Source organism: Leptonotus elevatus, chromosome 12, assembly GCF_054856555.1.
Source record: "Leptonotus elevatus isolate MCC_2025b chromosome 12, RoL_Lele_1.0, whole genome shotgun sequence".
Classification (NCBI taxonomy): domain Eukaryota; kingdom Metazoa; phylum Chordata; class Actinopteri; order Syngnathiformes; family Syngnathidae; genus Leptonotus; species Leptonotus elevatus.
In genome coordinates this window covers 938,370-965,000 of record NC_141250.1, presented here as the reverse complement: position 1 = coordinate 965,000, position 26,631 = coordinate 938,370, and the positions used below count along the sequence as shown (strand labels likewise).

The 26,631-nt window shown below is 40.0% G+C and overlaps 1 protein-coding gene across 3 annotated transcripts in view; it reads left to right on the top strand.

Annotated features, from left to right (window-relative positions):
- Positions 1-26,631, top strand: part of ccdc93 (CCC complex scaffolding subunit CCDC93) — a 79,173-nt gene that overhangs the window by 45,831 nt on the left and 6,711 nt on the right. For all 3 annotated transcript variants that reach the window (XR_015096755.1, XM_086091992.1, XM_086091993.1), the window contains 6 exons: positions 14,440-14,553; positions 16,279-16,341; positions 16,571-16,644; positions 17,952-18,033; positions 18,145-18,219; positions 21,680-21,751. Coding sequence is in view for 2 of the 3 variants with exons in the window: in XM_086091992.1 (XP_085948118.1) it covers positions 14,440-14,553; positions 16,279-16,341; positions 16,571-16,644; positions 17,952-18,033; positions 18,145-18,219; positions 21,680-21,751 (480 nt within the window). In the remaining variant the exon portion in view is untranslated. The remainder of the gene's footprint in view (positions 1-14,439; positions 14,554-16,278; positions 16,342-16,570; positions 16,645-17,951; positions 18,034-18,144; positions 18,220-21,679; positions 21,752-26,631) is intronic.

Sequence of the window (26,631 nt, the reverse complement as noted above, 5' to 3'; positions counted from 1 at the left end):
TTCTTCGATGTTGTTCTCCAACCAGGTTAACCAGATCTACCTCATATTTGCTCAGAAGACTTGTTTCGCCCTTCATGATATTACAACACTTTTCGTGAATCACAATGGGCGGGGCTACACGCTGTTCGCCAAGAAAACAATGCAGATTTTGAGGGCCTAAACATGCACAGAAACTCGTGAAACTTGACACACACAACTGGCCTGGCAAAATAAGCAATATTTTATCGTGTATTGTACGATTTTTACAAAAATGACTCACTAGCGCCCCCTACTAATTTTTAACAAAGCAGCCCGGGTTATACGTTTAAGCAAGATCTACAACATTTTTTTAAACTTGATTTTTATTTGCTTTTAACAATTATTATTAACAACATATATTTCCTTTTGTTTACATGTACAGTACATTCACATCGTACAGCCATGCATAGTTTTCATATCTTTATACAATGACCAAATAAAGAAAAATGGAAAATATTGGCAGTTCCATTACAACCAATACGAACCGAATCATTCAATCAAGTCATTATGTTAAGCAGTCGTCTTATGTTGTCTCATAGTACCTTCCTGTGATAAACCCCGTCTGGTCAGGGTGTAGGATTTGGGTTATTACCCTATTGACACATCTGGCAAGTATTGCTGTTAGTATACGGATATCGCCATTCAATAACGATATTGGCCTGTAAGATTGGCATTTAGTGGGGTCTTTACCTTCCTTGTGAATTACTATGATGGTTGTCTCATTCCAAGATGGCGCCATAGTCTTAGACTCTTGGGCATATCTGAATGCTCTCAGTAGCAGAGGTGCTAATTGATCTTTAAAGGTTTTATAGAATTCATTGATAATTCCATCCGTGCCCGGACTCTTGGTGTTTAAGTGCGGAAATCACCTGCTTAATTTCGGATTCCTCAATTGGTTTATCTAATTCCTCCGCCATTGGTTTTGTTAGTTTATTTAACTTTACATGTCTTAGGTAATCTGAAATGTCTTCATCGTTGTTGCTTGTATCTGTGTTCTTGTATAGTGATTCATAGAATTCTGCAAAAGCCCCTGCTATTTCATTTGGTTTTGTAGCTATATTGGTTTGAGAATTTATCTTCTGTACAACATTGGTAGATCGTTGCTTTCTCAGCCTAAATGCTAATAATTAGCTTGCCTTATTTCCATCTTCATACTATTTTTGTTTTGTGAATCTTAGACTCCCCTTAATCTTGTCAGATAGGAGGCTATTAAGTTGCCTATGGGCTGCACTTAGGTAGTTTATGACATTGATGTTCGTGGAGCGTTTATGTTCATGCTCTAACCTTTTTATTTTGTCTTCTAATTCTCTCTCTGTTGCCTCCTTCGCTTTTTTCATCACCGATGCGAACAAAATAATTCGGCCTCTCAAATACGCTTTATCACAATCCCATAACATCAGAGGGTTGGTCTCCGGTGTATCATTAAAGTCCAAATATACCTTCAACTCTTTTAAAATTAAATAAATAAAGTATTTATCGTTAAGAAGAGCTGCATTTAGCCTCCATTGTTTAGTTGTTGTTCTATGCCCTATATCCCATTGTAATAAGAGAGGTGCGTGGTCCGAAATGGTAATAGGCATTATCTCTATGCCTGTTACCCTATATAACTCTTCCTGAAGGATGAAAAAAATATTTATTCTGGAGTAGGATGAGTGTCTATTTGAGTAAAAAGTAAAGTCCCTTTTTCTTGTATTCTTATTTCTCCATACATCTATAAAGCCTGCTTCTGTGGTTTGGCTTTTAAGCATCTTACCCATTTTTGATTGGGGGGTTTTGGAAGACGGATGTTTCCATTAACTGGGACAGTCCCTACCCATCAGAAGCAGTCCAGTGCTATGCTTCAATACAACACCAAACAATGTCCTAATGAAACCTGGCTCATCTTCGTTTGGCGTGATTGCATTTACTAGAAACACATCTACGCCATCTATCACTCCATTAACTAATATATATCTCCCCTCTGTATCCTTATGTAGTGAAGTTTTCATGAAATTAATTTGCCTGTGAATAAGTATGGCGACACTTTTCTTTCTCCCCGAATGATGGGGGGAATATACTTTATCCCCCCATGTTTTTAACTTCTCGTGTTCTTCCTTTTAATTGGGCTGTGAAGACTCCTCACATTGTAGCTTATGATCTTTAGTGTATCCATTGGTCAAAAAATGTAATCATAAATTTGATTCATCATTGCAGAAGGCACGAGTAAAGTGATGGGAAGCACAGCCAAACCCATTGCCCCCTCGTGTAGGTGGTGAAATCTATACTTAGGTAACACACCCATACAGAGTGGAAAACAAAAAATAAAAATCATTGCAGCTGTACTAAAGGTGTTTACATATACAAAAAAACAGTCTCTGTACATGAGAAAAGGATCAATTCTAAATCGGAACACCCAAAGAACAGGGGTAACAAAACTTTAAAAAAAAACAACAATAGCACAAAACCGCAATTGACAATGGTTAAGTGACATTAATTGCACTTGGGTTTGTGTCCCTAGCTGCCAACTGGGCAGCAAAAGTGCGCAGCCTCGAACGTATTTGACTGTGCAAGTGGGCGCACTCAGACATAGAAGGAAAAAACAATCATTCAGGTAGGCTCCTGCATAATCCACCCATTACAGCCATCAATAATTATGTGTGTATTAGGTCCTCTGTGGAATAAAATTTACTACAAACTACAATGTATTAGCGACAAAATCCTCTGTCCAGTCACATTGGCAGTAGTTTAAAACAATGATTAATTTGGAAACAACTTTAAAACTTACCTGTGAATGATGTTTTATATAATATACAGTCCTGCTCACTGTTTACTGGCACCCCATTATTTTTTTGCGTGATCTCTACAATATCTTCCGAAATAAATGGAAATATACCGAATTTATATCATCAGGACCTTTTAATTAGATGTCCAAAGTATTTCCACAAAGGAAATTGTTTTTCAACTTGCATAATGTAATTCCAAAGAAGGAATAGAAAACACAACACAAAAAGCAATAATGGTACCCCTCTTTGATATATTTGGTTGCACACACTTTGGCAGTGATGACAGCTTCCAAACGCTTCTTATAGCCACCTCTAAGCTTCTTGCACTTCTCCGCTGGTATTTCCCCCTACTCTTCCATTGCAAATTGTTCAAGCTCTTGAATGTTTGCAGGTTTCTATTCCCAATGGGACATTTCAGCTTATATCATAAATGTTCAATCGGATTGAGATCAGGAGTCATTGTTGGCCATTTTGAAATAGTATTTTTTCCTTTTTAAACATTCCTGTGTGCTTTTAGATGTGTGCGTTGGGTCTTTGTCTTGCTGGAGGACCCATGACCTTTGACTCAAACCAAGTTGTTTAACACTTGGTAGGACATGTCTCCCTAGAAGGTCTTGATAATTCTCTGATTTCATGATTTTGTGATACATTCAAGGCCTCCAGTACCAGATGCAGCAAAGCAGCCCCCCAGAATGATTGGTCCTCGACCATGCTTAACTGTAAGGAGGGTGTTCTTTTCCTTGGGAGCTTCATTGCGCTGTCTGTAATAAAACTGTTGCAGTGCATTGCCGAAAAGCTCTATTTTTGTTTCATCATTCCACAGAACATTTTCCCAAAAGAATTGTGGTTTGTCCAGGTACTCCATGGCAAAGTTTAGCCATTCTTTTTTTATGTCTGTCTCAGGAATGGTCTTCGCCCATGAAGCCCTATTTTTGGTTCAGTGTGTGGCATATAGTATAGTACTTCTTGAAACCATGATTCCAGGCTGTTCCAGGTTGGCTTTCATGTCTTTGGATGTTTAACGTGGTGTTTTTCCACCATTCGCACCAACCGTCAAAGACTTCTGTCATCAATTTTTCTCATCCCCCCCATGTACATGGAGGTTCTTGACAGTTCCATGCTCGTCAAACTTCTTAGTAATATTACGCACTGCTGAAACAGGGCTACCAAAATCTTTGGAAATGGCTCTATACACTTTGGCGGTCTTGTTTTTGCGAATTATAGCACTTCTGATGTCCACAGACAGCTCCTTTGTTTTGATGATTGTTACAAAGAAAAAGGGGATGACAGGTGGCTTTTTAAAACATCAAAGTCATCAGTCATTGGTTAATTCATGTCAATTGGGCACAGACAAATTATGACAATTAATGGACAGGATGACAGACAAGGTTAGACAGGAATCTCCATGGACTATGATGTTTGCTGATGACATTGTGATCTGCAGTGAAAGCAGGGAACAGGTGGCGGAGAAGCTAGAGGCATGGAGGTTTTCCCTGGAAAGGAGGGGAATGAAGGTTAGCCGTAGCAAGACAGAGTATATTTGTGTGAATGGGAGGGACCTAAATGGAAGAGTGAGGTTACAGGAAGAAGAGATCAAGAAGGTGGAGGAGTTTAAGTATTTAGGGTCAACAGTCCACAGCAATGGAGAGTGTGGAAAAGAAGTGAAGAAGTGTGTGCAGGCAGGCTGGAACGGATGGAGAAAAGTGTCAGGTGTGATGTGTGATAGAAAAGGTTCAGCTCAAATGAAAGGAAAGGTTTATAAAATGTTGGTGAGACCAGCAATGTTGTTTCGTTTGGAGACAGTGGCACTGAAGAAAAGACAGGAGGCAGAGCTGGAGGTGGCAGAGATGAAGCTGCTGAGATTCTCTTTGGGAGTGACCAGGATGGATAGAAGCAGGAATGAGTGAATTAGAGGGACAGCACATGTTAGAGGCTTTGGCGATAAAGTCATAGAGGCGAGATCGTTTGGACATGTCCAGAGGAGAGATAGTGAGTATATTGGCAAAAGGATGCTGAGTTTCCAAATGCCAAGCAGGAGGTCTAGAGTAAGACCAAATAGGAGGTTTAGGGATGTAGTTAAAGAGGACATGAAGGTAATTGGTGTGAGAGCAGAGGATGCAGAGGACAGGGTTAGATGGAGGCAACTGATTTGCTGTGGCGACCCTTGAAGGGAAAAGCAAAAAGGAAAAGAAGAAGGGCACAGACAATTTTGAATATGGAATTCTCATTTGTGATTTACCAAAGGTGAGTCACAATGTGTTTCCATAATAAATTAAAGGAAAGGGTGCCAATACCAGTGACAGAGGAAGTTTTAAGTTTTCTATATTTTACGCCCATTGTTTATTGTTTTTTAATCATTTGGTCTTTCAGATACAACACAAGTTCTCTATAAAAAAAAAAAAAAAAATTCTGAAAATATTCCACATTATGTACTTTACCTTCATGGATGCCAATAATGATGAGCAGGACTGTAGTAGGCTATGCTCACACTGGAGAGACATTTATTTCTGCCTTGCTCACATTTCCGATCATCGCGCAGGAGATGGAGTGAACTGTCAATCAACTGGACTGGCATTGGCACCTTACGTGTTTGCAATAAAGTTCTCGGCATAACCCGCCCTTCATTCTCTGATTGGCGCATCAGTCCTCATGCCATTAATTAACCAATAGGGCAGTGAATAATAGGCCAGCCAGTTAGAGACAGTGGAGGTTGTGTTTTGACTGAATGGTGCATATCAAGGAGGATTCAGAAGTGGGTTGATGCAAAATGGAGGATTTAGAAGTGGGTAGACCGATGCAAAACTGACTAAAAAAAGAAGTGGACATACGCCGTATACCCATGTATACAATGGGGAGCGATTTGTCTAAAAAATAAATTAACAAATTCGTGATTTTCACATGTTTTTGAGATCCACAAATACATCCGAGATTTTCACGTGTTTTTCAGATCCACAAACATTTTTGCGAATTTCAAGTTTTTCAGATCCACAAACATTTTCGCGTTTACGCGTTTTCAGATCCACAAATATATCCGCAATTTTCTCGTCTTTTTAATTGTGTGTGTATTTTCCATGACTTTTGCTTGGGATTTGTCAAAGTGCGTTTGTGGATCGTCGTGCATGCGCATTTATTTTTTAAACAAACATCACAAGGTTTTGAGATTGAGTCACACAAGTCCTCAGATATTCATGTGCGTCTAAGGCCCATTCCTCTGCCGTTCACAGTGTTTGTTGCTGTTTGCATTGAACTGGAACAAGCCGTTTCTTGTTTAAAATTGGAACTTGAAAAACAGAAATCGAGTCTTTATCTGACCTGCCATTATGTCTTTATTTTACATAAATTAGGAAACAAAATGCGACCTTAGTTTGTTTCCCTTGAGCTAGTTTTGCCTTCACTTGAAAGACTCTTCTTCTACTGTTAAATTTTCTTCTTAGCACTGATCTGTATATGTTGCTGGATGGCTGCCAATAGTCCATACACGCCCATGCAAGCCGTTGTAGCCTCAGGGCTTTCTTTCTTTCTTACTCCTCCCATCTTGCGAACAGAGTACTGTATGAACTGTACGTATACGTACAGATTAAACATAAACAGATCGTAGGTTTTAGTATAGAGCCCGGTGCAGGGGTGGGGGTTTTGGTTTGTGTTGGCGGGGGTCACTATTTTTTAACAAGTGGACATTATGAGCTGGTTTGAAGACCCCTCTTTCTTTTATCGCTCAGTTACTTAGACCCCAATATTAAATTTGGCAGAGGCATCTTTTGTTGAATTACAGTTATAATTATTTAATAAAAAAAAAAAACATAAATTTCCTCCTGTAAATCATTAAGGATGTATTTTATACATGTATTTAAGGCAAGTTGTAAAATGTCTGAAGTTCTCTTGTTTAAGTACATCATATATCATGCTGTTTTTACTAAGTACTGTCTCAAATATTTTCGATACTGTAAATGTATAGAATCGTATGCCGAGAAACGTTTCTTTGGAGGAGTAGTATGCCGGCCTCACGGCTTCAAAATTCTTGGCCCATCGGCGATCCAGTAATATATGTACAGCGGGCAAAGAGGAACGAGGCGTCTCCCATTTCTCGTTTAAAATTGGAAATTGAAAAACTGAAATCAAGCCATTATCTGATCCTCTATTATGTGTTAATTTGACAAAAGTCGGGAAACAAAATGCAACCTTAATTTGTTTCCCTGGAGCTTGTTTGGGCTTCACTTGAAAGTTCCTGTTCAATGGAGATAGCAACACTGCCTCCCCATGGACGGCGGAGGAACGGGCCTTAGACACGTGAATATCTGGGGACTTGTGGGTGTGAATATCTTGAAACAGTGTGATGTTTGTCTCAAAATTATAGCGCGTGCGCAACGATCCACAAACGCACTTTCGACAACTCGCAAGCAAAAGTCATGGAAAATGCACACACAAAATTTTAAAAGATGTGAAAATCGCAGATATGTTTATGGATCTCAAAACATGTGAAAATCACAAATTTATTTATATATATATATATATTTTTTAGATAAATCTCTCCCCATAATATACGATGGACTACACCACTTCTATAATCCATGCCATTTTGACCACGTCGAAGTAGAACCCCCAGTTGCTCCTGATGCTGCGTCATCAGTAGGTCAATGAGGAGTTGAATGTAAAGCGCTTTGAGGGTTTTGAAAGGTGGAAAAGCGCTATATAAATGAAGTACCATTCATCACTTAAAAAGAAAGTTTCAGCGTGATTACAAGTTACTAATTGTAAGGGGTTAAAAGTTGACTGTATAATTTGTATTCCACTGCTGAAGTAGGCTACAAATTCCCCACACCTGGAATCCGATGAAGTCCGGTCAGACACGCTAAAAAATGGGCTTTGTCAGATGTCGCTTACCTCGCCGACTCTCTGTTCAATGGGTTAAAGCTCCCCTTTATTTCCACCTGCTGTAACGCGGCCAAAGTTGAGGAGTTGACGGGAGCGCTTTGAGTCGGCTGCGAGAAGGATTTGTTTAGGTTCTCACCGCCCCGGTTTTAGAGCGTCACCCCGGTCTTGCTTCAGATAAACCCTTATTGAGTAACTAAATTCGAAATAAGGATACAATCAAAACACGCTCTTTTTACAGCGGCTCCTCCTCTAATGATCGGTTGCACTTAAATGAGTTTAGCTGGTTTTATTAAACCCGCTTTGGTTTATCCTAATCTAAAATAAGACAAATTAACTTTAAAGGTTCAGGGATTAGTAGTTACCGATGGTAAGACATAGTTTGTTAAAAGACCTAAGTGGTTGTAAGGAGTATGACTAAAATAGAACTTAACTCTTTGACTGCCATAAACGTTATAAAACGTTTAGCATAAACCTAGGGAAGGGCGCCGAGGACGTTAAAAGACGTCCCCTATGTTTTTTTTTTTTTATTATGAAAACGGGTGCAGGAAAGCCTTGGGCAGCTGTGCTGAAAATATCAGGCAGATCAGGTAAGTTTAATGACTCGTTTTGGCCTCTAGATGGCAGCGATGACTCTCCTTGCACTTTGGGTGTGCCGCCCACCGTGGGCGTCGGTATAAAAGGTGAGGCGGAGCTAGAGTGGAGTGGAGAGGTAGATGGAGAAAGCAAAAAACATGGAGGACAAGCAAGCAAAAATGACGACCGGTGGCAAGCAGCTCACGCTTGATCGGTATTTTCAAAAAGAAACCTGTGCTAAATTGAATGTTGGTGGCGATGATGATGATGATGGCGACAACGAGGTTGACGCCGAAGTTGCGGCTTTGACGCGACGTCTTCGGCCACGTCTTAAAGCGACGCCGGTTAGCGGTGCTAACGCTGGAAAACGTGGTGCACGTCCAAGTACTTCTGCAAACGCGGACGTTGATTCGGACGACGAAGAGTACCCCGAGTCGGATGGCTATTCTTCAGAGGAGTGGGTACAGTCTGATCTTCGCGAAAGTGATTCGGACAGCATTTCCTCCGCAGAAGAGTGTGACGGTAAGCGCAAACTTGCTATGAGATACTTTTCCGGCACGCTGCTAGCACCTCGTGTAACGTGAATGTACAATTCATAGATCGTGGATCGTGCTCACAGCCACAACCTACAGTTTCCACGACAAAGAGAGGTATAAAAAACGTGTTTTCAATACACTGCAACAACAAAAGAAAACGGTCTTTCGATATGATTGTAATTGTATATATTTATTTCAGCTGCAGCTCGTCGGGCTCAAGGTGACGCGTCTCACCGTGAGCAGAATAAAGGTAAAAAAAAAATGATTCTCCAACTCAGCACGAGTAAAATATTTGATGGTAAATGTCTTCTATAATTTACAGAATGTGCATCAACCAGCGAATCCAAGAAAAAAGGTAAACATATATATTTATATATATATATATTGCTTCACACTGATCTAAAATAAATATTATGATATTGAAATGTATATTTGCAGATCCCAAAAGTTCTGGCTGGCATGAAACAGGCTGGCAGCCAAACACATTCCTGTTTACTGAAACTCCAGGACCAAGGGGTGCCGCAGCAGAGCTAAACTCAACCCTGCCAGCTGACTTCCTGCAACTATTCCTCACAAACGAACTTCTCCAGCACATTGCAGATCAAACAAATTTATATGCACGGCAATCCATGCAGAAGCAGACTGAAAATCTGCCACACTGCAGGAGTCGTGCTTGGAAGCCAGTGTCTGTAAGTGAATTGAAAACATTTTTTGCACTCCAATTTCTTACTGGGTATATAAAAAAGCCCAGTATAGAAATGTATTGGACTCAAGATGAAATTGAAACCACACCATTTTTTAGTCGCGCGATGCCTCGAAACCGCTTCCAGCTTATCTGGAGTTACCTACATTTTAACAATAATGAGAGACATAGTTCAGATGACAAATTATTTAAAATCCGCCCTGTGTTCAACCATATTGTAAATAAATTTAAAGAACTGTTCCAACCCGGTAGGAATGTATGTATTGATGAGGGAATGATGAATTTTCAGGGCCGTCTATCGTTTAAAGTTTACAACCCCCAAAAACCAATCAAATATGGAATTAAGTCATACATCCTGTGTGACTCCCAAACAGGATATTGTTTTAATATGCAACCTTATGTTGGTACTAGTTGTTCTCTGCCGGATACCGTGTTTAATTTGCTAGATCGTCTGCCAGGAAATGGGTACACGCTCTTTATGGACAATTTTTATAATTCAATTGGGTTGTGTGAACGTCTCCTGGCAGCACGTACAAATGTTTGTGGTACTCTGAGAAAAAATAGGGGTGAACCAAATGAGATCACTTCTCTTACAAACACTGGCCTTGGGGTGGGGGGGAAATTGGTGAGACACAACACAAATGTGTTGGTTGTGGCATGGCAGGACAAGCGTTTGTTGAGGATGGTGACTACTTTTCACAAAGATGAAATGCGGACAGTTGATGTGTGGCGGAAGGCACTAAAAAAAAGAGTGCCTTTCCCGAAACCTGTATGTGTTTTGGACTACAATTCCACAATGAATGGCGTGGATAAGATGGACCAAAACATTTCTTATCACCCATTCACGAGGAAGACATTGAAATGGCACAAAAAATTTGTTGCCTATCTGTTTCAAATATGTTTGTTCAATGCCTTCATCCTGTACAAAGCTAAACATCCTGGCAAATGTCAGCATTTTTTGGAGTTCATCCAGCAGGTGGTGAGAGGGTGGCTCTTACCACAGGACCAGGAGGAGGACATTGCTACAAACATACAAACAGAAGGACATGAGGAAGCCAGACAGAACACCAGGTCACCATATAACGATCCTGAAAGTCGACTTGATGGCAACATGGCAAAACACATACTGCAGTATATACCTGCTACCCCCCGGAAAAAAAAGCCAGCAAGAAAGTGTAGGGTCTGCACTCGAAGGGGCATTCGCAGCGAAACAAATCTGTGGTGCAAATCCTGCTGCGTCCCCTTGCACCCAGGGCAATGTTACACTATATACCACACCAAAAAAAAACTTGTGTAGTTGAAACATCCACAGAATTGTAAATAGAAACACATGCACACACCACACATGTACAGTTGCACAGTTGCACACGTTTGTTGTATTACACTGTTGAATGTTGAATGTAAATAAACTGTTATTTTGCTATCAAAAAACCCTTTTTCATTCTTGGTGGTAGTGTTTTATAGAAGTAAAGCACTATTTAGGTGTTTGTGGCATCATTCATGGACAAAAAGAAGTGTAAAATTCACTAGAATGCATGAAATAATATCGTTTCACTAAAAGCTTGATTTCTCTGTATTTTGGTCCAAAACAGGCGAAATTGGGTCAAACTAACCATTTTCTATTGTTGATTACTAAAGAACGGAATAAGGTAGAAACAAACTTTTTTTTTCTGATGAAAGATGAAAGTCCAATCTTTCATTTGGTAGTACGTGTGTTTCCATAGTCCAAACAGAACATTTTCTGTGGACCTTGAAAGATCAGTCAAAATGCTTAAATCGGCTGGCACTGGCGGCATCCCTTTTCTGAAAACGTCTGGCAGTCAAAGAGTTAAAGTTGGAAAAAGGTTAGAAGTAATAAACCAAATTGGGAACCTTTACTTGCTCTTACTGTTTACTTAATTTACCTAAAAATAATAATAAAAGGCGTATTGATACCTCAACGTATCTATTACTACGCTAATCCACAAAATAATTGTAATAATCATGTTTGAATTAAATTCAAGAAATAAGTAACACTTTTATTTATTAATTAAAGGATCTAAAATATAAATAAAATCTTATCCTTGAGGAACTCAGAGGATATAGTTATATCTATCAAAGCCAAATAAACTCCAACTTACACTAAGAAAGATAATAAATTGCGCAAGTAATTCTTAATTCAAGCGCTAGGTAGGAACCTATACAGGAGTATAAATGGGTCGAAATACTTTAACCTAGGTAATCCTAACTCTAGATAGAATCTCTAATCGTTTTTTTTTTCCTCTTTTTCTTTTTTTGTATCTGCATGAGTATGTGCATGTGCGGGTGTGTGTGTGCATGTGTGCGTGCGTGTGAGTGTGTACTTATTAATTCACCTAAAACCTATTAAAAATCCCATACCGTTCACCTAAACCGAATACTTCAGAATCCAGCTAGAGTCGTGAGGTTGTCAGGAGACCCGAGGAAGGATCAAAGAAAAGAAAGGAAAGTGAAATCCATTACCGACCAGACATCACCTACTACCCACCGGGTTACCAACCAGAATCTTTCACCAACCCCAGAAACATCTAAATTCCAACAAATTTAGGAGGCCCCCGAGAGACTGAGGAAAGGAAGGAAGGATAGATGAAGCAGAGTGAGATCCACAGACATCAGCCTCCACCGATTCAACGACCAGAGGAAGAAGCAGATTGTGTTTGAATTTCGGTAGATGCTGGTGTGGTGGATCTGGCATGCATGAAAACCTCCACCAGAGAGGGGAGCCGTTGACCCCGGCCAGGACAGAGCAAGCACAACCCCCCGGGCCCCGCAGGGGCCACCGGCCGGAGAGCAAACCCAGGAGCGCCCAACACGGCTCGCGCCCCAAGCCCCATGCAGCAGAACCGGGCACGGCAGGCCCGCCAGGCAACCCTCCGGCCCACAGCCACTGCCCCCCCCCCCAAAAAAACCCCACCCCCGCCACCCACCACAACCCAGCCCCAGCCGCTCCTTGGCTGGATAAGTTGTAAATTTGTGTTTTGTCATTTTAAATACGTTTTCACAAACTTGAATCCAAAGGTCAGATTCCGTAGCTATAGACAATTCTGTCTCCCATTTCGAGATGGGTAAATACATTTTACCAGTATACAAAAGTAACTTATATAATTTTGAGAGGTTTTTTTGTTGTTGTCGGAGAAAGCTTGGTAATATATTTAGCTAAAACAGGCGGTTGGAGCGTACCCCAAAGTGTTGGAATTTGTTTCTTTATCATACTTTTAACTTGCAGATATTGTAAAAAATTTCCGTTTTTTTTTGCATTTTTGTAGCAAGGATGTATATGATATAAGCATAGATACACACACACACCTAAATAAAACGATTGGTTGTTAAGTTAAAAGTCGGGGTTATGCCATATGGGAGAAAGCCCGCAGGGCTCCAATTGGGCTTTTGTAATTTCTAGTGCCTTCCACCAGGCAGTCAGGGTGGCGGAAATCATTGGGTTTAGAAAACAATTGTGTCGCTTAATCGATGTTGAAATAAAGAGTAAATCTAAAAGTCTGAGGTTATTACAATCCTTCTGTTCTAGTTCCAGCCAACAGTTAGTATCTCTGTTGGGTTGTGCCCATAAAATGATATAGACTAATCTTTGCTTCTTTTTTTTTTCCCCCAGTAAAATTTTGTAACGGCCGAGTCCAACAACTGGAACCAGTTAGACGTAGGTTTAAATGGAATCATTGAGAAAAAATAATTTATTTTAGGTAAAACTTTCATTTTAATGGTGGCTATTCGTCCTGTTTGAGAAATGGGAAGATTATTCCTGTGCTCCAAGTCACTATAAATGCTATCCAGAAGTGGAGTAAAGTTTAAATGAATTAAATCAGTTAATTTAGGTGAGATTTGTATGCCTAAGTATTTTAAATTGCCTATAGGAAATGAGTAGTGTGGGTCCGGGCTTGCAGGATTCCATGAATTTTCTGTAGTAGGTAGTAGTGTTGATTTTGTTAATAGTTAATAATCTGATAAATGTAAGAATTTAGTTATTAAGTTAAATACTTCCCCTAACGAAATAGCAGGTTTTTCTAAATGAAGTAAAATATCATCAGCATATAGATTAATTTTGTGTTCTGTTACCCCAGAGTGAATTCCTTGAATCCTTCTTTCCTGGCGTATAGCTAATGCAAGCGTCTCAATATGTCGTTACATCTGATTACAATCATGTTATCACCAACATACAGACCTTTCATAATTGACAGGTCCGTAGGCCTAACGTTAACATAAGCAGACATCGTTTTGTTCTTTGTTCTTTCCTGTCCTCCCACATCCAAAGTTTACAAGTCGAGCTCTGCAAATCTGCACACAGCCTCTACGGTCAGCTCAGCATTCTGCTTTTATCCTAACATCTGCCAAAATTTGCTTTCCTCTCGCCTCGCTGTATTACTCCCCTACCTGTTGACTCAAAAACAACTTCCCTCCTGGGTCACGCTGACCCCTTAAGTCTGTTCAATGCGGCACCTTTCCTAGCAGAGGGCTGTGAAATATGAGTAATTTCAATACTAAAGTTATATTACCATTCTTGTTATTATATAAATTAATTCATACAACATACATTTATTATATTATATAAATTAATTTAAAATAGGGGTTAAATCTACCCCAGGCATGGCGATCTAGGAGCAAATCTAGCAAATTTAGTTATGGATTTCGAGTCTCTCAATTAAGGTCTTGCAGTTATTTATAACCACGATGTTAATTTAATTAATGCTAATCCTCAACACCAATTTGTGACACTCCCATAATAACACCCTTCTTTAAATGGTGGGACAATGTTTTCACCTTTCAAGCGCCCTAATTAAGTCACATAATCATGCATGTTACCCAACAGCTTGTACTAAGTCACTTAAGTTACTAAGGGACAATAGGGAGGAAAATTTAATTAGCGTGACAACATGTTATACTTAAAATTTTAAAGTATTATTTAACCCCTTGTGGTTGGATTCCTTCCATCTGTTTATTACAGAATTTGGAGGTGTCCGAGGACTTTTCTGAGTGGTATGGCCCGTTTCACCAACATCTTAGAGCTGTTGCCTCTCTGAATAAACAGATCCAGCAGATGACTAACCAGTGTGCTGAGGTCAGTAGTTCACTTTACATTTATCTCATTCGGAGTTTAAGTGGAACCTCAAGTTACGAACGTACCTGTTCAGGAACAATTCGAGTTAATATCAGACCTCAATTCCACTGACACGCCTTCCTTTGAGAAAGCAGAATCTCGGGACTCTGAGGGTGGGCTCTCTATCTCAGGGCTTGAAGTTGGTTGGAAGCTCCTTGGTGGCAAGGCACCGGGGGTGGATGAGATCTGACCGGAGTTCCTAAAGGCTCTGGATGTTGTGGGGCTGTCGTGCTTGGCACGCCTCTACAACATTGTGTGGACATCGGGGACGGTGCCTCTGGATTGTGAGACTGGGGTGGTGGTCCCCCTTTTTAGGAAGGGGGCCTGGAAGGGTGTGTTCCAACTATAGAGGGATCATCTCAGCTTCCCTGGTAAAGTCTATTCAGGGGTGCTGGAGAGGAGTGTCCGTCGGGAAGTCGATTCACAGATTCAGGAGGAGCAGTGTGGTTTTTGTCTCGGCCGCGGAACAGTGGACCAGCTCTACCACCTTTGCATTGTCCTCAAGCGTGCATGGGAGTTCACCCAACCATTCTATATGTGTTTTGTGAACTTGAAGAAGGTTTTTCGACCGTGTCCCTTGGGGAGTCCTATGGTGGGTGCTTCTGGAGTACGAGGTACCGAGCCCCCTGATATGGGCTGTTCGGTCCCTGTACGACCGGTGTCAGAGTTTGGTCTGCATTGCCGGCAGTAAGTCGGATTCATTCCCAGTGAGGGTTGGACTCCGCCAAGGTTGCCCTTTGTCATCGATTCTGTTCATAATCTTCATGAACAGAATTTCTATGCGCAGCCGGGGCATTGAGGGAGTCCGGTTTGGTGGCCTCAGCATTGCATCTCTGCTTTTTGAAGATGATGTGGTGCTGTTGGCTTTTTCAGGCCACAATCTCCAACTCTCACTGGAGCAGTTCGCAGCAGAGTGTGAAGTGGTTGGGATGAAGATCAGCACCACCAAATCTGAGACCATTGTCCTCAGTTGGAAAAGGTTGGAGTGCCCTTTCTGGGTCAAGGATGAGATTCTGCCCCAAGTGAAGGAGTTCAAGAATCTTGGAAGGAGCTAAGCCGAAACGTGAAGCTCTCGATATACCGGTGAATCTCCGTTCCTACCCTCACCTATGGTCACGAGCTGTGTGTCATGACCAAAATAACAAGAACCCGACCAAAATTATTTTCCTCTGCAGGGTGTCCGGGCTCTCCCTTGGAGAGAGGGCGAGAAGCTCGGTCATCCGGGAGGGACTCAGAGTCGAGCCGTTGCTCCTTCGCGTTGAGAGGAACCTGTTGAGGTGGCTCGGGCATCTAGTTCGAATGCCTCCTGCACGCCTCCCTGAAGAGGTGTTCCGCGCATGTCCCACCAGTGGGAGGCCCTGGGGACGACCTAGGACACGCTGGAGAGACTATGTCTCTCAGCTGGCCTGGGAACGCCTTGAGACCCGCCGGAGGAACTGGCGAAGTGGCTGGGGAGAGGGAGGTCTGGGCTTCCCTGCTAAAGCTGTGCACCCGTGACCCGACCCGACCATTTTCCACCGGATATGCTGTAGAAAAGGGATAAATGACTGTTTTCTGTTTTTAATTTGCTACAACTTCCCAACTTTTTTGGCATTTGACTTTGTCATTTCTATTTGCTGACCATTATTTAAGAGATATGATGTGCCTGATTATGTTGACAAACAGCTATAATATTTCTCTTATTAGCTACAAGCAAAGCATACCGACGTTAGGATGGATTGCAACCAGGCCAAGAATAAGCTCATTGAGGTAAGACAATCAACCACTTATGTTAAAATGTACAGCTAACTTACACAATTAATTATCAGCAGCAATTGAATGTTTTGGTATTCGGAGATTCTACTGAAAATGCTATTGAATAATTAATATATATATATATACACACATATATATATATATATATATATATATATATATATATATATACACTGTACATATATTGTGCTTATTTTGGCTTCATTCATTTTGTGTACTCTAGGTCACAGAGCAGTCGGATACACTGATGAATGAGGTCATGGTTTTAGAGGATTTGGAAGGTCAAGCTAACAGCAGGTAACTGATGACTAATGATAATGATGAGCTCATTATTCTGCCATTCAGTCTTGTACAATGCATGTTGCTACAGTCAGATGAACCATGCATGTCAACATTCCACATTGTCACTACTGATTCGCTGATCATGTTATTGAATGAGGACCTTATAATTAGAAGCATGTTAATTTATAGCAAGTAGAACTTGGAGAGCAATTAACAATGAAACGATTTTCCAAAACACCATTTGACCCTGTAAGGCCACAATATTTTTCAGTCAAGGTGCAAAAAAATTACAAACATTCAGCTCTTATGGACTACTAGTTATTGCAGTTGTTACAAATTATATTTGTAGGGGTGGTCAGAAGTTGGTGTATGAATTGCAACCATTAATATAGATTTTTTTTTTAAGTCACACAGGTGCAATATTGCTGGTGCCGGGCCGAAACCGTCACAATTTAGCAAATATTTTCTCAAATCTATACTTTTGGTCATTTTTATGAACTGTTGACCAATCCAAAGTTTTGAAAATGGCTTTCTATCTTAAATGATGCAATGCTAATGGTTGAACAAACATACCGTTTTTTTTAAGTCTCCTTAAATCTGACAATTTTGTAGGTGCAAGGTTTTGGCCCGACACCTCGGAAATTAAGTGAAGTGAGGTTTTGGAAAAGGTGAAAACTATTGCTAAAAAAGGTGGAAAACAAGAGTAGAAAACCTGGTAATAGAAATTGATTTCAATTGATTGCCTCAAAAGGTTGTGCAAAAAATATGAAATTAATTAATTCAAACCCAAAAACGTATAAATATGTTATTTAATACTTTGTCCTGCTCTCCCCAAAACTTATTTATTTATTTAATGCTAGAGCATACAGAAGGCTTTGATACAGTTTCTGACATGAAGAGGTCGCTTAAAGCAAAGGTAGTTATAACAAAACATAAAAATGGCCAACAGGTGGCAGCAGAGTATAAGAGATCAGCCAGGGCCATGTTGCAACAAGCTCTTTTTGCCAGTGTTTTCAACAGGTTTGTGAATAATGATGAAACTTAGCTATATTCTAATGCTAATTGCTGCAAAACGGAAACAGATAGAAATATACTTTTTTTCCTGATGAAAGGAGAGACTCTAATCTTTCTTTTGGTAGGTTCTGTGTTTTTATAGTAAGAGAACACAATATTTTGTGGACCTTGCAAAATCAGTCAAAATCCAGTAAAACAGGCGGGAGTGAAGGGGGTTGCTTTAGGGAAAATGGTATGTGCGCGTGCGTGCGTGCGTGTGTGCGCGTGTGCATGTCAGATTTCGTAACAACCATTCTGCTTATTCATAGCATGATGGAGAAGCTAAAGTCTCTGGTAACATTGAATGAAAATTTGAAACTTCAAGAACAGGAGTTCCGTACACACTGTAGAGTAAGTACATAATCAATACACATTACTCAGCTCTACTCCCATATACTGACACACTGTTATGTTACTTTATTACAATAAACTGGTATATTGGTTTTGTGATACTCTGTCCAGGATGAGATGATCCGCCTGCAACAGAGTATTGAAAATTTCAGGGCAGTATCAGGACTTGGTACAGAAGAGGGGAAGGTATGTAGTGTACAGGATAAAGAGGTGTTCGCAACTCCTGCTTATTTCCTAATATTCATGAATTCACCTATCACCTGATTTTGGGGGGAGATTTTTTTTTTTGTCGGTTTTTTTTCCGTCTTTTTTTTTTTTTTGTCGGGTTTTTTCGTCTTTTTTTTTTGTCGGTTTTTTTCGTCTTTTTTTTTTCAGGGCAGTTATAATAACCATCAAATATTCGTAAGTTTTTGCTTTACGCGGTCAGGTCGGGTCTCTATCCCTCACAAATAGCGGGCATCCACTCCACAATGCAGGGCACAACCGAAGCATAATTTCACTTTATATTCAGGATTATAAAAGGTTGTTTTCTATTTTAATTTGATATACCATTAAATGTAGTAATGAGTATTTTTTTCTGCTTAATGCTCCACTCAATTTCAATAGTCACATCAGCCAATATTTTAATCTTCAGTCACACTCTAACACGAAAAATTTATTTTTCAAATATTAAGTGTTCTGTTAAGTGCATACATTATTATAGACAGATAAGGGGTCGGAGGGTACATGTTAACCCATGGTGTGGTCCGTACCTTGGTTTTTGGCCCACTGTTTGGTACATTTTCAGTATGTGGTTTGAGCATATGGAGAAAACTCTCAAAATTATCTCTTTATTTTGTTTTTTAGATTGTCAATAGCTGCATTTTTTAAGAATACTGAATACAGTGGTCACTCATGGTTCACTTATTGTGAATTCACTCTATCGCGGATTTTTATTTGGGTCCATTTTTGCTGCTATTTTTGTCCTTTTTTGTAATATTTAAGTAAATAAAAGCAGTCTCTTCTGTCATTCAACACAATCTATTAATTTTTTTAACAAAGTATAGAATATTTGTTAAATTAAGTTAAGTGTACCATGATAAGTTTTTAAAAAATGTTGACATTTTTTTTCATTCTTAGCAAGTCATTGTCCATCAGTGGTGAGCTATTTTTAGAACAGACCGCAGTTGTTACTCATACATGCTGGCACATACACAGTAAGGCCAATGTGTGTGTTTCATAGAAAAACTAGTTAATTGAAGCCAAGTAACTTCAACGAGGCTCGTTTACGTAACTCCCAAGAAGAGCTCATTAGCGTGACAGACAGTAATAGCAGTTATTGAATAAAAACTTCTTCTTTTTTTTATTACGTCTGCTTCGCGGAAATTCATCTTGAGGGAACACTGCAATTAGGGCCCGAGCAGCAACCGCCGCAAGGTCCCTATTGTTGTATCTGTCGAAAATTATTATGGCTCAACTAGCGACCACTGTGAGGTTCCTATTGTATCTGGAGAAATTATATTATATGGTGTAGATAAAGCACTATATAAAAAGTTCATGATTAGGGCCACAGCAGCGACCGCTATGAGTTGTTTTGGGGGGGTTTTCTTCGAAAACAATCGCATTTTTTGGGACCTAAAAGTACGAAAATTCACCGAACTTTACACACTTGTCAGGCCTGGTGATTAATTTGACATTTTATATATGTCATATACGATGAACACAATATGGTTCTGTAGGCATGTTTGGCCTTGGGCAGGGGTCAGCAACCCAAAATGTTGAAGGGAGCCATATTGGACTAAAATAATTCCAATCAAGTCTGTCATACATAAGCCTTATAGTGAAAGCAACACATGCTGTGTGTCTATATTAGCTATATTAGCCTACAATCAAAATAACTGAGCATTCATGATTAACTCATTTGCTCCCAAAAACGTATAGATACGTTCTATTTTAAATGTGTTAAGTGTCCCAAAAACGTATGTATACGTTTTTATGTTTTTTTTATGCTAGAGCATACCCAAGGCTTTGATGCAGCCTCTCAACTGCAAAGAACGGTTGAAGAAATGGTAGTTACTACACAAACGGCCAGCAGGTAGCATCAGAGCAAAAGAGACCAACCAGGGCCGTGTTGAAAAAAAAGCTGTTTTACTCACATTTCTAAATAGATTTGTGAATAATCATGAAATTTAACTATATTCTAATGCTAATAGAAATAGAACACAATATTCTGTGAGCCTTGCAAAATCAGTCAAAATCCAGTAAAACAGCCGGAAGTGAAGTTATTTTTTATTTTGAGGATTTGGGGAAACAAAAACAACGAAATAGAACATGCATAATAGGCATCCGGTGATTCAGACCATTACTTCTCGCGGCCCATCAGAGTTCACATACGCATAACAACTAATAATAACTTTTTATATAGCGCATAACAGCGCTTCCTGTTCTATGGGGTTTCCATCCAAATGTTTCCCCTTTTTAAAGCTAATTTAGTGAAAATGCGCAAAACAAGCATGCGACTCATCCCCGTTTCCATTTCTTTTGCGACAGGAGAGCAGACTGCGCCGTAAAATGACGTCATATTAAAGCGTCTCTGCCACAAGACACTCAGCTGACTGTCGGCGTATTTATTAAATTTTTGTTGTTGTTATTATCGAGCAGTTGAGTTTGTAAGCATAGTTATTATACAGTCAAAAATAAATATTCCCTTTTTAAAGGAAGTTCCCATTTCTTCCTATCTGCGGTTTTGGAAAATCTTCAAATGTGTACTAAATTATCCAGGTGAATCATTCGCAACATTTTTAATCCATATTTCATTTTACAACAAGGACACACCGAAAAAGGACTAGATTAGACGCTTATAAACTAAACTGCTTGATAATCAGTTGATTTTTGGTAAACCTCAATTTTGAGTTATTTAAAAGAACATGCACAATAAAAATACATAGTAATGAATGGGAGAGGTGGAGCAAGGTGATTGTGGCGAGATGGCCGCCCCGCGCGGATGAGAAATATAGTCTTTATAGATATCTAAGCACACAGCAGGCACGTTACACAACACCCCAGCCTGTGTGATTGTGTGTGATACAAATTAAAAGCACGTTATAAATGTGCGTAAGACAATTCACACACACATTTGATGAATGTGTGTATGTTTCGTGTCAGATGTGTTTATAAATCTCACAATGTGTGTGTGTTTCATGTCAGATGTACGTGTGCATCGAAAATGTGTGTGTTTCATGTCAGATATGTTTATAAATCCCACAATGTTTGTGTGCGTGTGTGTGTGTGTGGGGGGGGGTGTGTGTGTGTGTTCATTATGAGACTGTTCTAGCTCCATACAAGTGGGGTGGCAAAGGATTTGGTACGGGTGGCAGCTGCCACCCAGTAAAACCGCCTTTGTGTATATGTAAGCAAGGAAGACTTTAAATCGAAATTTAAAGTGAAAGGACAATACCTATTACACAAGTAACCAGCACCGTTTTTTATCCAATTGCATTAATTTCTTATTGTGGGTGGTAATTTTGGAAAAAACAATGCACTTAAGTTTTTTTCAGAAATGGCAAACATGTTTGTTTCCCTCTGGAAAGTATTTTAAATAAAAACTTGTATCCTGTAAGTCACATACGCTTTTTTTGTTTTTAATGCACTTTTGTTTGTATTTTAGCAAAGGAACCAACTGATTGACAAACAGCATAACACAGACAGAGAGAAACTACAGAAGGTCCGTCTTCTTATGGTAAGCAGAATTTGCAAATCCCTACAAATTGGGCGTCACAGAGCTGTTATGTTAAACAAATCTTGAGGGATACATCAGCATTCTATCTGGAACAGAATTGATAGACAATAAGCATAGTGTCAAAAACAACAGAAGCGCTGCAAGTCGTAAACTTCTAAAAGCAGCTTTGAGCAAGGGCATACTCCGGTCAGCCTATTTTTCCATCCGTTAATGACTATTGAATCATCTTAATGGGTTACAGTTGTCAAGATTTCTTTTTTTTATGACCGTCAGCTGTGTGAAAATTCCAAGACATCACGCAGAAAAGTTTTAACTTGCTGCTTCTTTTATTCCGCCATTTCCCTCCAGTCACTAGAACATTCTCTACGCCAGTCCCACAGGAACTCGTGATACTTCACCGCATATGCTGTAAAACCTTGCGATAGTTGGCATAGTACAAGTCAACAATCTCTCTCTTTCTTTCAAACAAAAAAAACATTGGCATGAACCCTGAACATCAATGGTATGTATTAATAAACCACAAAAAAATGCACATATAAACACATGAATATAAGTGCACATAATTTCATTGTACCCATATACCCTCGTCTAGGGCTTTAAGGATAGCACAAGAGGTGAAGCACCTGTTTTAGTTAAGCAGACAGTGAGTTGTGATTTTGCATCTGACCAACGTACCGCTTTGATTTTTGTTTGCCTGTAAGAGCTCTTTAATGCTGCTTATTTCTAACCTGAGTCTTTTTTCTGTGACCTGTTTTGTGGACTTAAGAGCATCAAATAGAGAATGGTTATCAGTTACACAGATGAGAGGAATAGTATTCAGATCAGCTTTTCCAATGGTGAGCTCAGAATAAAGTGCTGCCAAGCTGATCTCTCTCTGACTCATCCAGTGGAGCGTCTCTCTGTTCAGCTAGTGCTTTCTGTAACTGAACCGGTTGTAGATTGTCAATGTAACTGATGTGCTGATGTATCTGCTCTACACCACCAACAGTTGCAATGTCAATCCCCACAAATGAAAAACTCTCATGTTCTTCACGGCCCACGTGAAAAGAAGACTTGGGTACAGAGATAACATTGGAAATGAAGTGCTCCGACCCATCAACATGACATGCCAGTACTCCACTGGCCTCAGACTGCTCATTCTGCCAATAGAATACTGCAGGGTCAACTTTTGACATTTTACCTACCGTGTTCAGCATGAGTTGTTTTACTTTGTTGTACCAATAAAGGGAAGCATCGGCCAGTCCATACATACATTTCTTCAGTTTCCACAAAACACCTTCCACGCCAGCTTCTGGTGGGGGACGCATGTAAATGTCTCTCGAGAATTCCATGCCCTGCAAAAAGGCAGACTTTATATCCATAGAATGAACTGTCCATTTGTTTTGACTTATCACAGCTAACAGCAGTCTAGCAGTCTAAGTGACTCAGATGCACATCTGGGAGAATCATTTTGCTACTCGTGAATATTTTCTTCAAAACCTCTTGCCACAAGGCTAGCTTTGGGATCAATACCATTAGAAGTTTCTTTCAGTGTACAGACCAATCTAGTAGAAATGCATTTTCGACCCATGTTAGTGATCTCTTCATAAACATTGTTATTTTTCTAGTTTTCAATCTCTTGCTGTTTTGCAGCATCAAAAGAGATGTCTTTGGTGATGAGTACATCAGCATTCTGTTTGAAGGTTAGCAGCTGGACCTTTCCACTCTGAACTGTCTGCTCTTTTGTAAAATATTCTGTCTCCTGTCTCATACTTTTCATCGGTAGGTCTTAGCTGTTTACGTAGTGCCCTTCTTATTCTTTCTGAGCATTCAACTTCTGTGAAAGCCTTTCTGGAAGCATGAAATACAGCCAAATGCTGCCCTACACTAGTACTCATATTAGTACTCTCCAGATTAGGTAGTTTATCAACCAAAACAGAAGGAAGGTTAGGACTTTGTCCAAACACAAGTTGGTGTGGACTATAACCATGCACATTGATCCATACTGTTTTTCGCCATAAGTGCCCAGTCAAGAGCTGTTTGCCAGCAACACGCATTTTCCTTTTTCACCTTCAAAAGGATCTCCGTAAAAGTCATGGTTCTTTCGAGGAGTCTGTTGCTCCATGGACTGTATCCCGCTGTAATTTTCGTCTCAATGTTGAATTTTTCCGCCATGTCTCTAATCTCCTCATTGTTGAACTCGCCACCGTTGTCCGTGTAGATCCGTTTGAGGGCACCCTGGATGCTTATTCAAGAATGAATGAATGAGTTGACAATCTCCGAGGGCTTCTTGGTCCTCAAGATATTTCCAGCGCTGAATCTTGTGAAGTGATCGATGATGTGGAGGTACCACATCCCAGGTTCCAACTCATGTAAATCCATTGCCACTGTCTCATTGTACTCAGAAGCTAAGAACAAACCAACAGCAGGCTTCGGCTTGGTCCTGTGATCTCACAGTCACAAATGATCTCTTGCAGAATGGCTAGACAGTCTTTGTCAGTATTGCCAGAGCTTTGAATAAGCCGCTGCAGCCGGTCTGCAGAGGCGTGGCCAAACTGCTTATGAAGCTTCAGGAGAACTTTGCGTTTTTCCTTGTGACAACAAGAACTTCGCCTTCATTGCAGTCCACTTTTGTATTTCCAGCTCTAATATCCACACAATAGTGCCCCGAACGTGTGAACTCAAGAACTTGTTGCTTAACCATGACTTTGTCATTCTCCATGTCTAAAATAGTTCCTGCTCTCTTTAATGACATTTTGCTTAGCAGTAAAGGAATATCAGCAGAAACAACATCAGTTTCAATGTGACATTTTGTTTGTCCAATCTTGGCTGGAAGCTTTACTTTTCTGCTGGAGTGCACCACTTGACCATCTTCAAATTTAAAAGGCCTGCAGCTTGGAGATTCTGTTTGCAGCAATGTGTTGATTTTACTTTGGTTCAGGTCTTTAATGTAATTATTCAATCACTTCTCTCCACAAACAGCATGTGTGCATGCACTGTCAATGATGGCTGATCCCAGTGATTCGGTGAGAAATATTTAAAAGTCTGTCTTTGTAAACAGTGTAATGTTACACTCTTCCACACTTTCTTCTTCTGTCAACTTGACTTCATTCTTCCGATGAGGACAGTCTTTAGCCCAATGGTACGTACTCTGACAAATGGCGCATTTTGTGAGTGGATTAGTGCCTTGCTGAGGCTGCCCCTGTCCGCTCTGGTACGTGAAGTTGCTCCATCTGAACTTTCACGGTGGTCCAGACTTTTGCTCTGTGAAACAAACAGCATCCTTCATTTTGCTGTCCTTGTTTCCTCCGGTGGCTTTTCCTCCGAAAATCCTCTTTAATGCTGACTTCATTGATTCAAATGTTAAATCCGTGCACGCCGTAAGTGCTAGCTGTCTACTCTTTCCCTTGAGATGCCGTATCCAGGAGTTTAAACGCCAACACAGCGTCTGGCAAGGTCATATTGTACTTCTTCATGCGGTTGTATCTTTGCTCAAGGTCTATTATATAGTCCGCCATGGACACCGCGCCGTCTTTCGATATCGAGTCAAAATACAAGTATGCCTCATACGCGCTGTCTTTTTCTTCTCTCAAGAGCACTGTATCCAATTTTGCAAGCGGTGTTTCCATACTGTTGTCTTTGTTTAGATTGTTTGCGGATATTTGCAAGGCAGTCTCTCTGGCTCTTCCTTCGAGTTCCAGCGCCACTGCGAGTGCCTGCTCCTTTTTGTACAAATCTGTTTCAAGTCGCCACATGCTAACTTCATTTTTGCAGCACTCGTAAGGCCTGGCTTCGTCGAATTTCGGCAGTACTTTGTAATTGGAAACCATCCTCTGCTACCATGAAAATTCTAATACACCACGCAGAAAAGTTTTAACTTGCTGCTTCTTTTATTCCGCCATTTCCATCCAGTCGCTAGAACATTCTCTACGCCAGTCCCACAGGAACTCATGATACTTCACCACATAGTGCAGTAAAACCTCGCGATACTTGGGGGAAGGTACAAGGAAGTTAACACTGTGTACTGTAGTGTACGCACCTCATGCAGCTGATGTAATCAGCGGGCCCCTAATCTTGCTGTGCATTGTTAAACAGCCAACATTTTTCATCTTTATTTATATAGCGCTTTCAAACCGCTTTAGCTGTCACAAAGCACTCTACAGAAACACAAAATAAAACAAACATAAAACATTAACAGCAATGCAATCACAATAAACCAATTTTTTTTCATTCCTACTACATACGAAGATTTTTATGCAGCCTGGTAAGGTTTTGGAAGGAGAAGGGGAGGGCTAGCTAGACAGGAAATTCCGCAAGCAGTCAGTTCCGAGCAGGCTTATCGGTCAAGGTCACTTCGATATTGCTTCATGTACAAGTGAAAACCTCATTGTTAGAAAATACAAGTGTCCACAATACAGTATGAACTTATGTTATTATATGCTAAATAATTATTTTCCATAACAAAGCTAAAATGGGAAATTTCTTTAACACATTTATTTTGTCAATACCATGAATGCAAAGAACAGACGGAGGCAGCACGGTAAGCTAGCCAACGGACGTGTGCAGTGAAACTAATGGAGGGACAGAACATAAGATCAACCTGACAGAAATGGTTTTCCAGTCACTGTCACTTTAAATAGACAAACTTTACCACATTGTGTTGGCGTTATATATTATTGTGGCACGTCACATTGGCGACTGTTACGCTGCTTTAAGATCACTTCACTCGTGTTATGTGTTTTCAAGCTTTCAAAATTAATTGATTAATCGACAAGTAATCGATTATCAAATTAATCGACAACTATTTTAACAATTAAGAAATTATTATTTATTATTATTTATTTAAAATTGTCCAAATCCTCTGATTTCAGCATATCAACAGTAATTAATTATTGATTTTT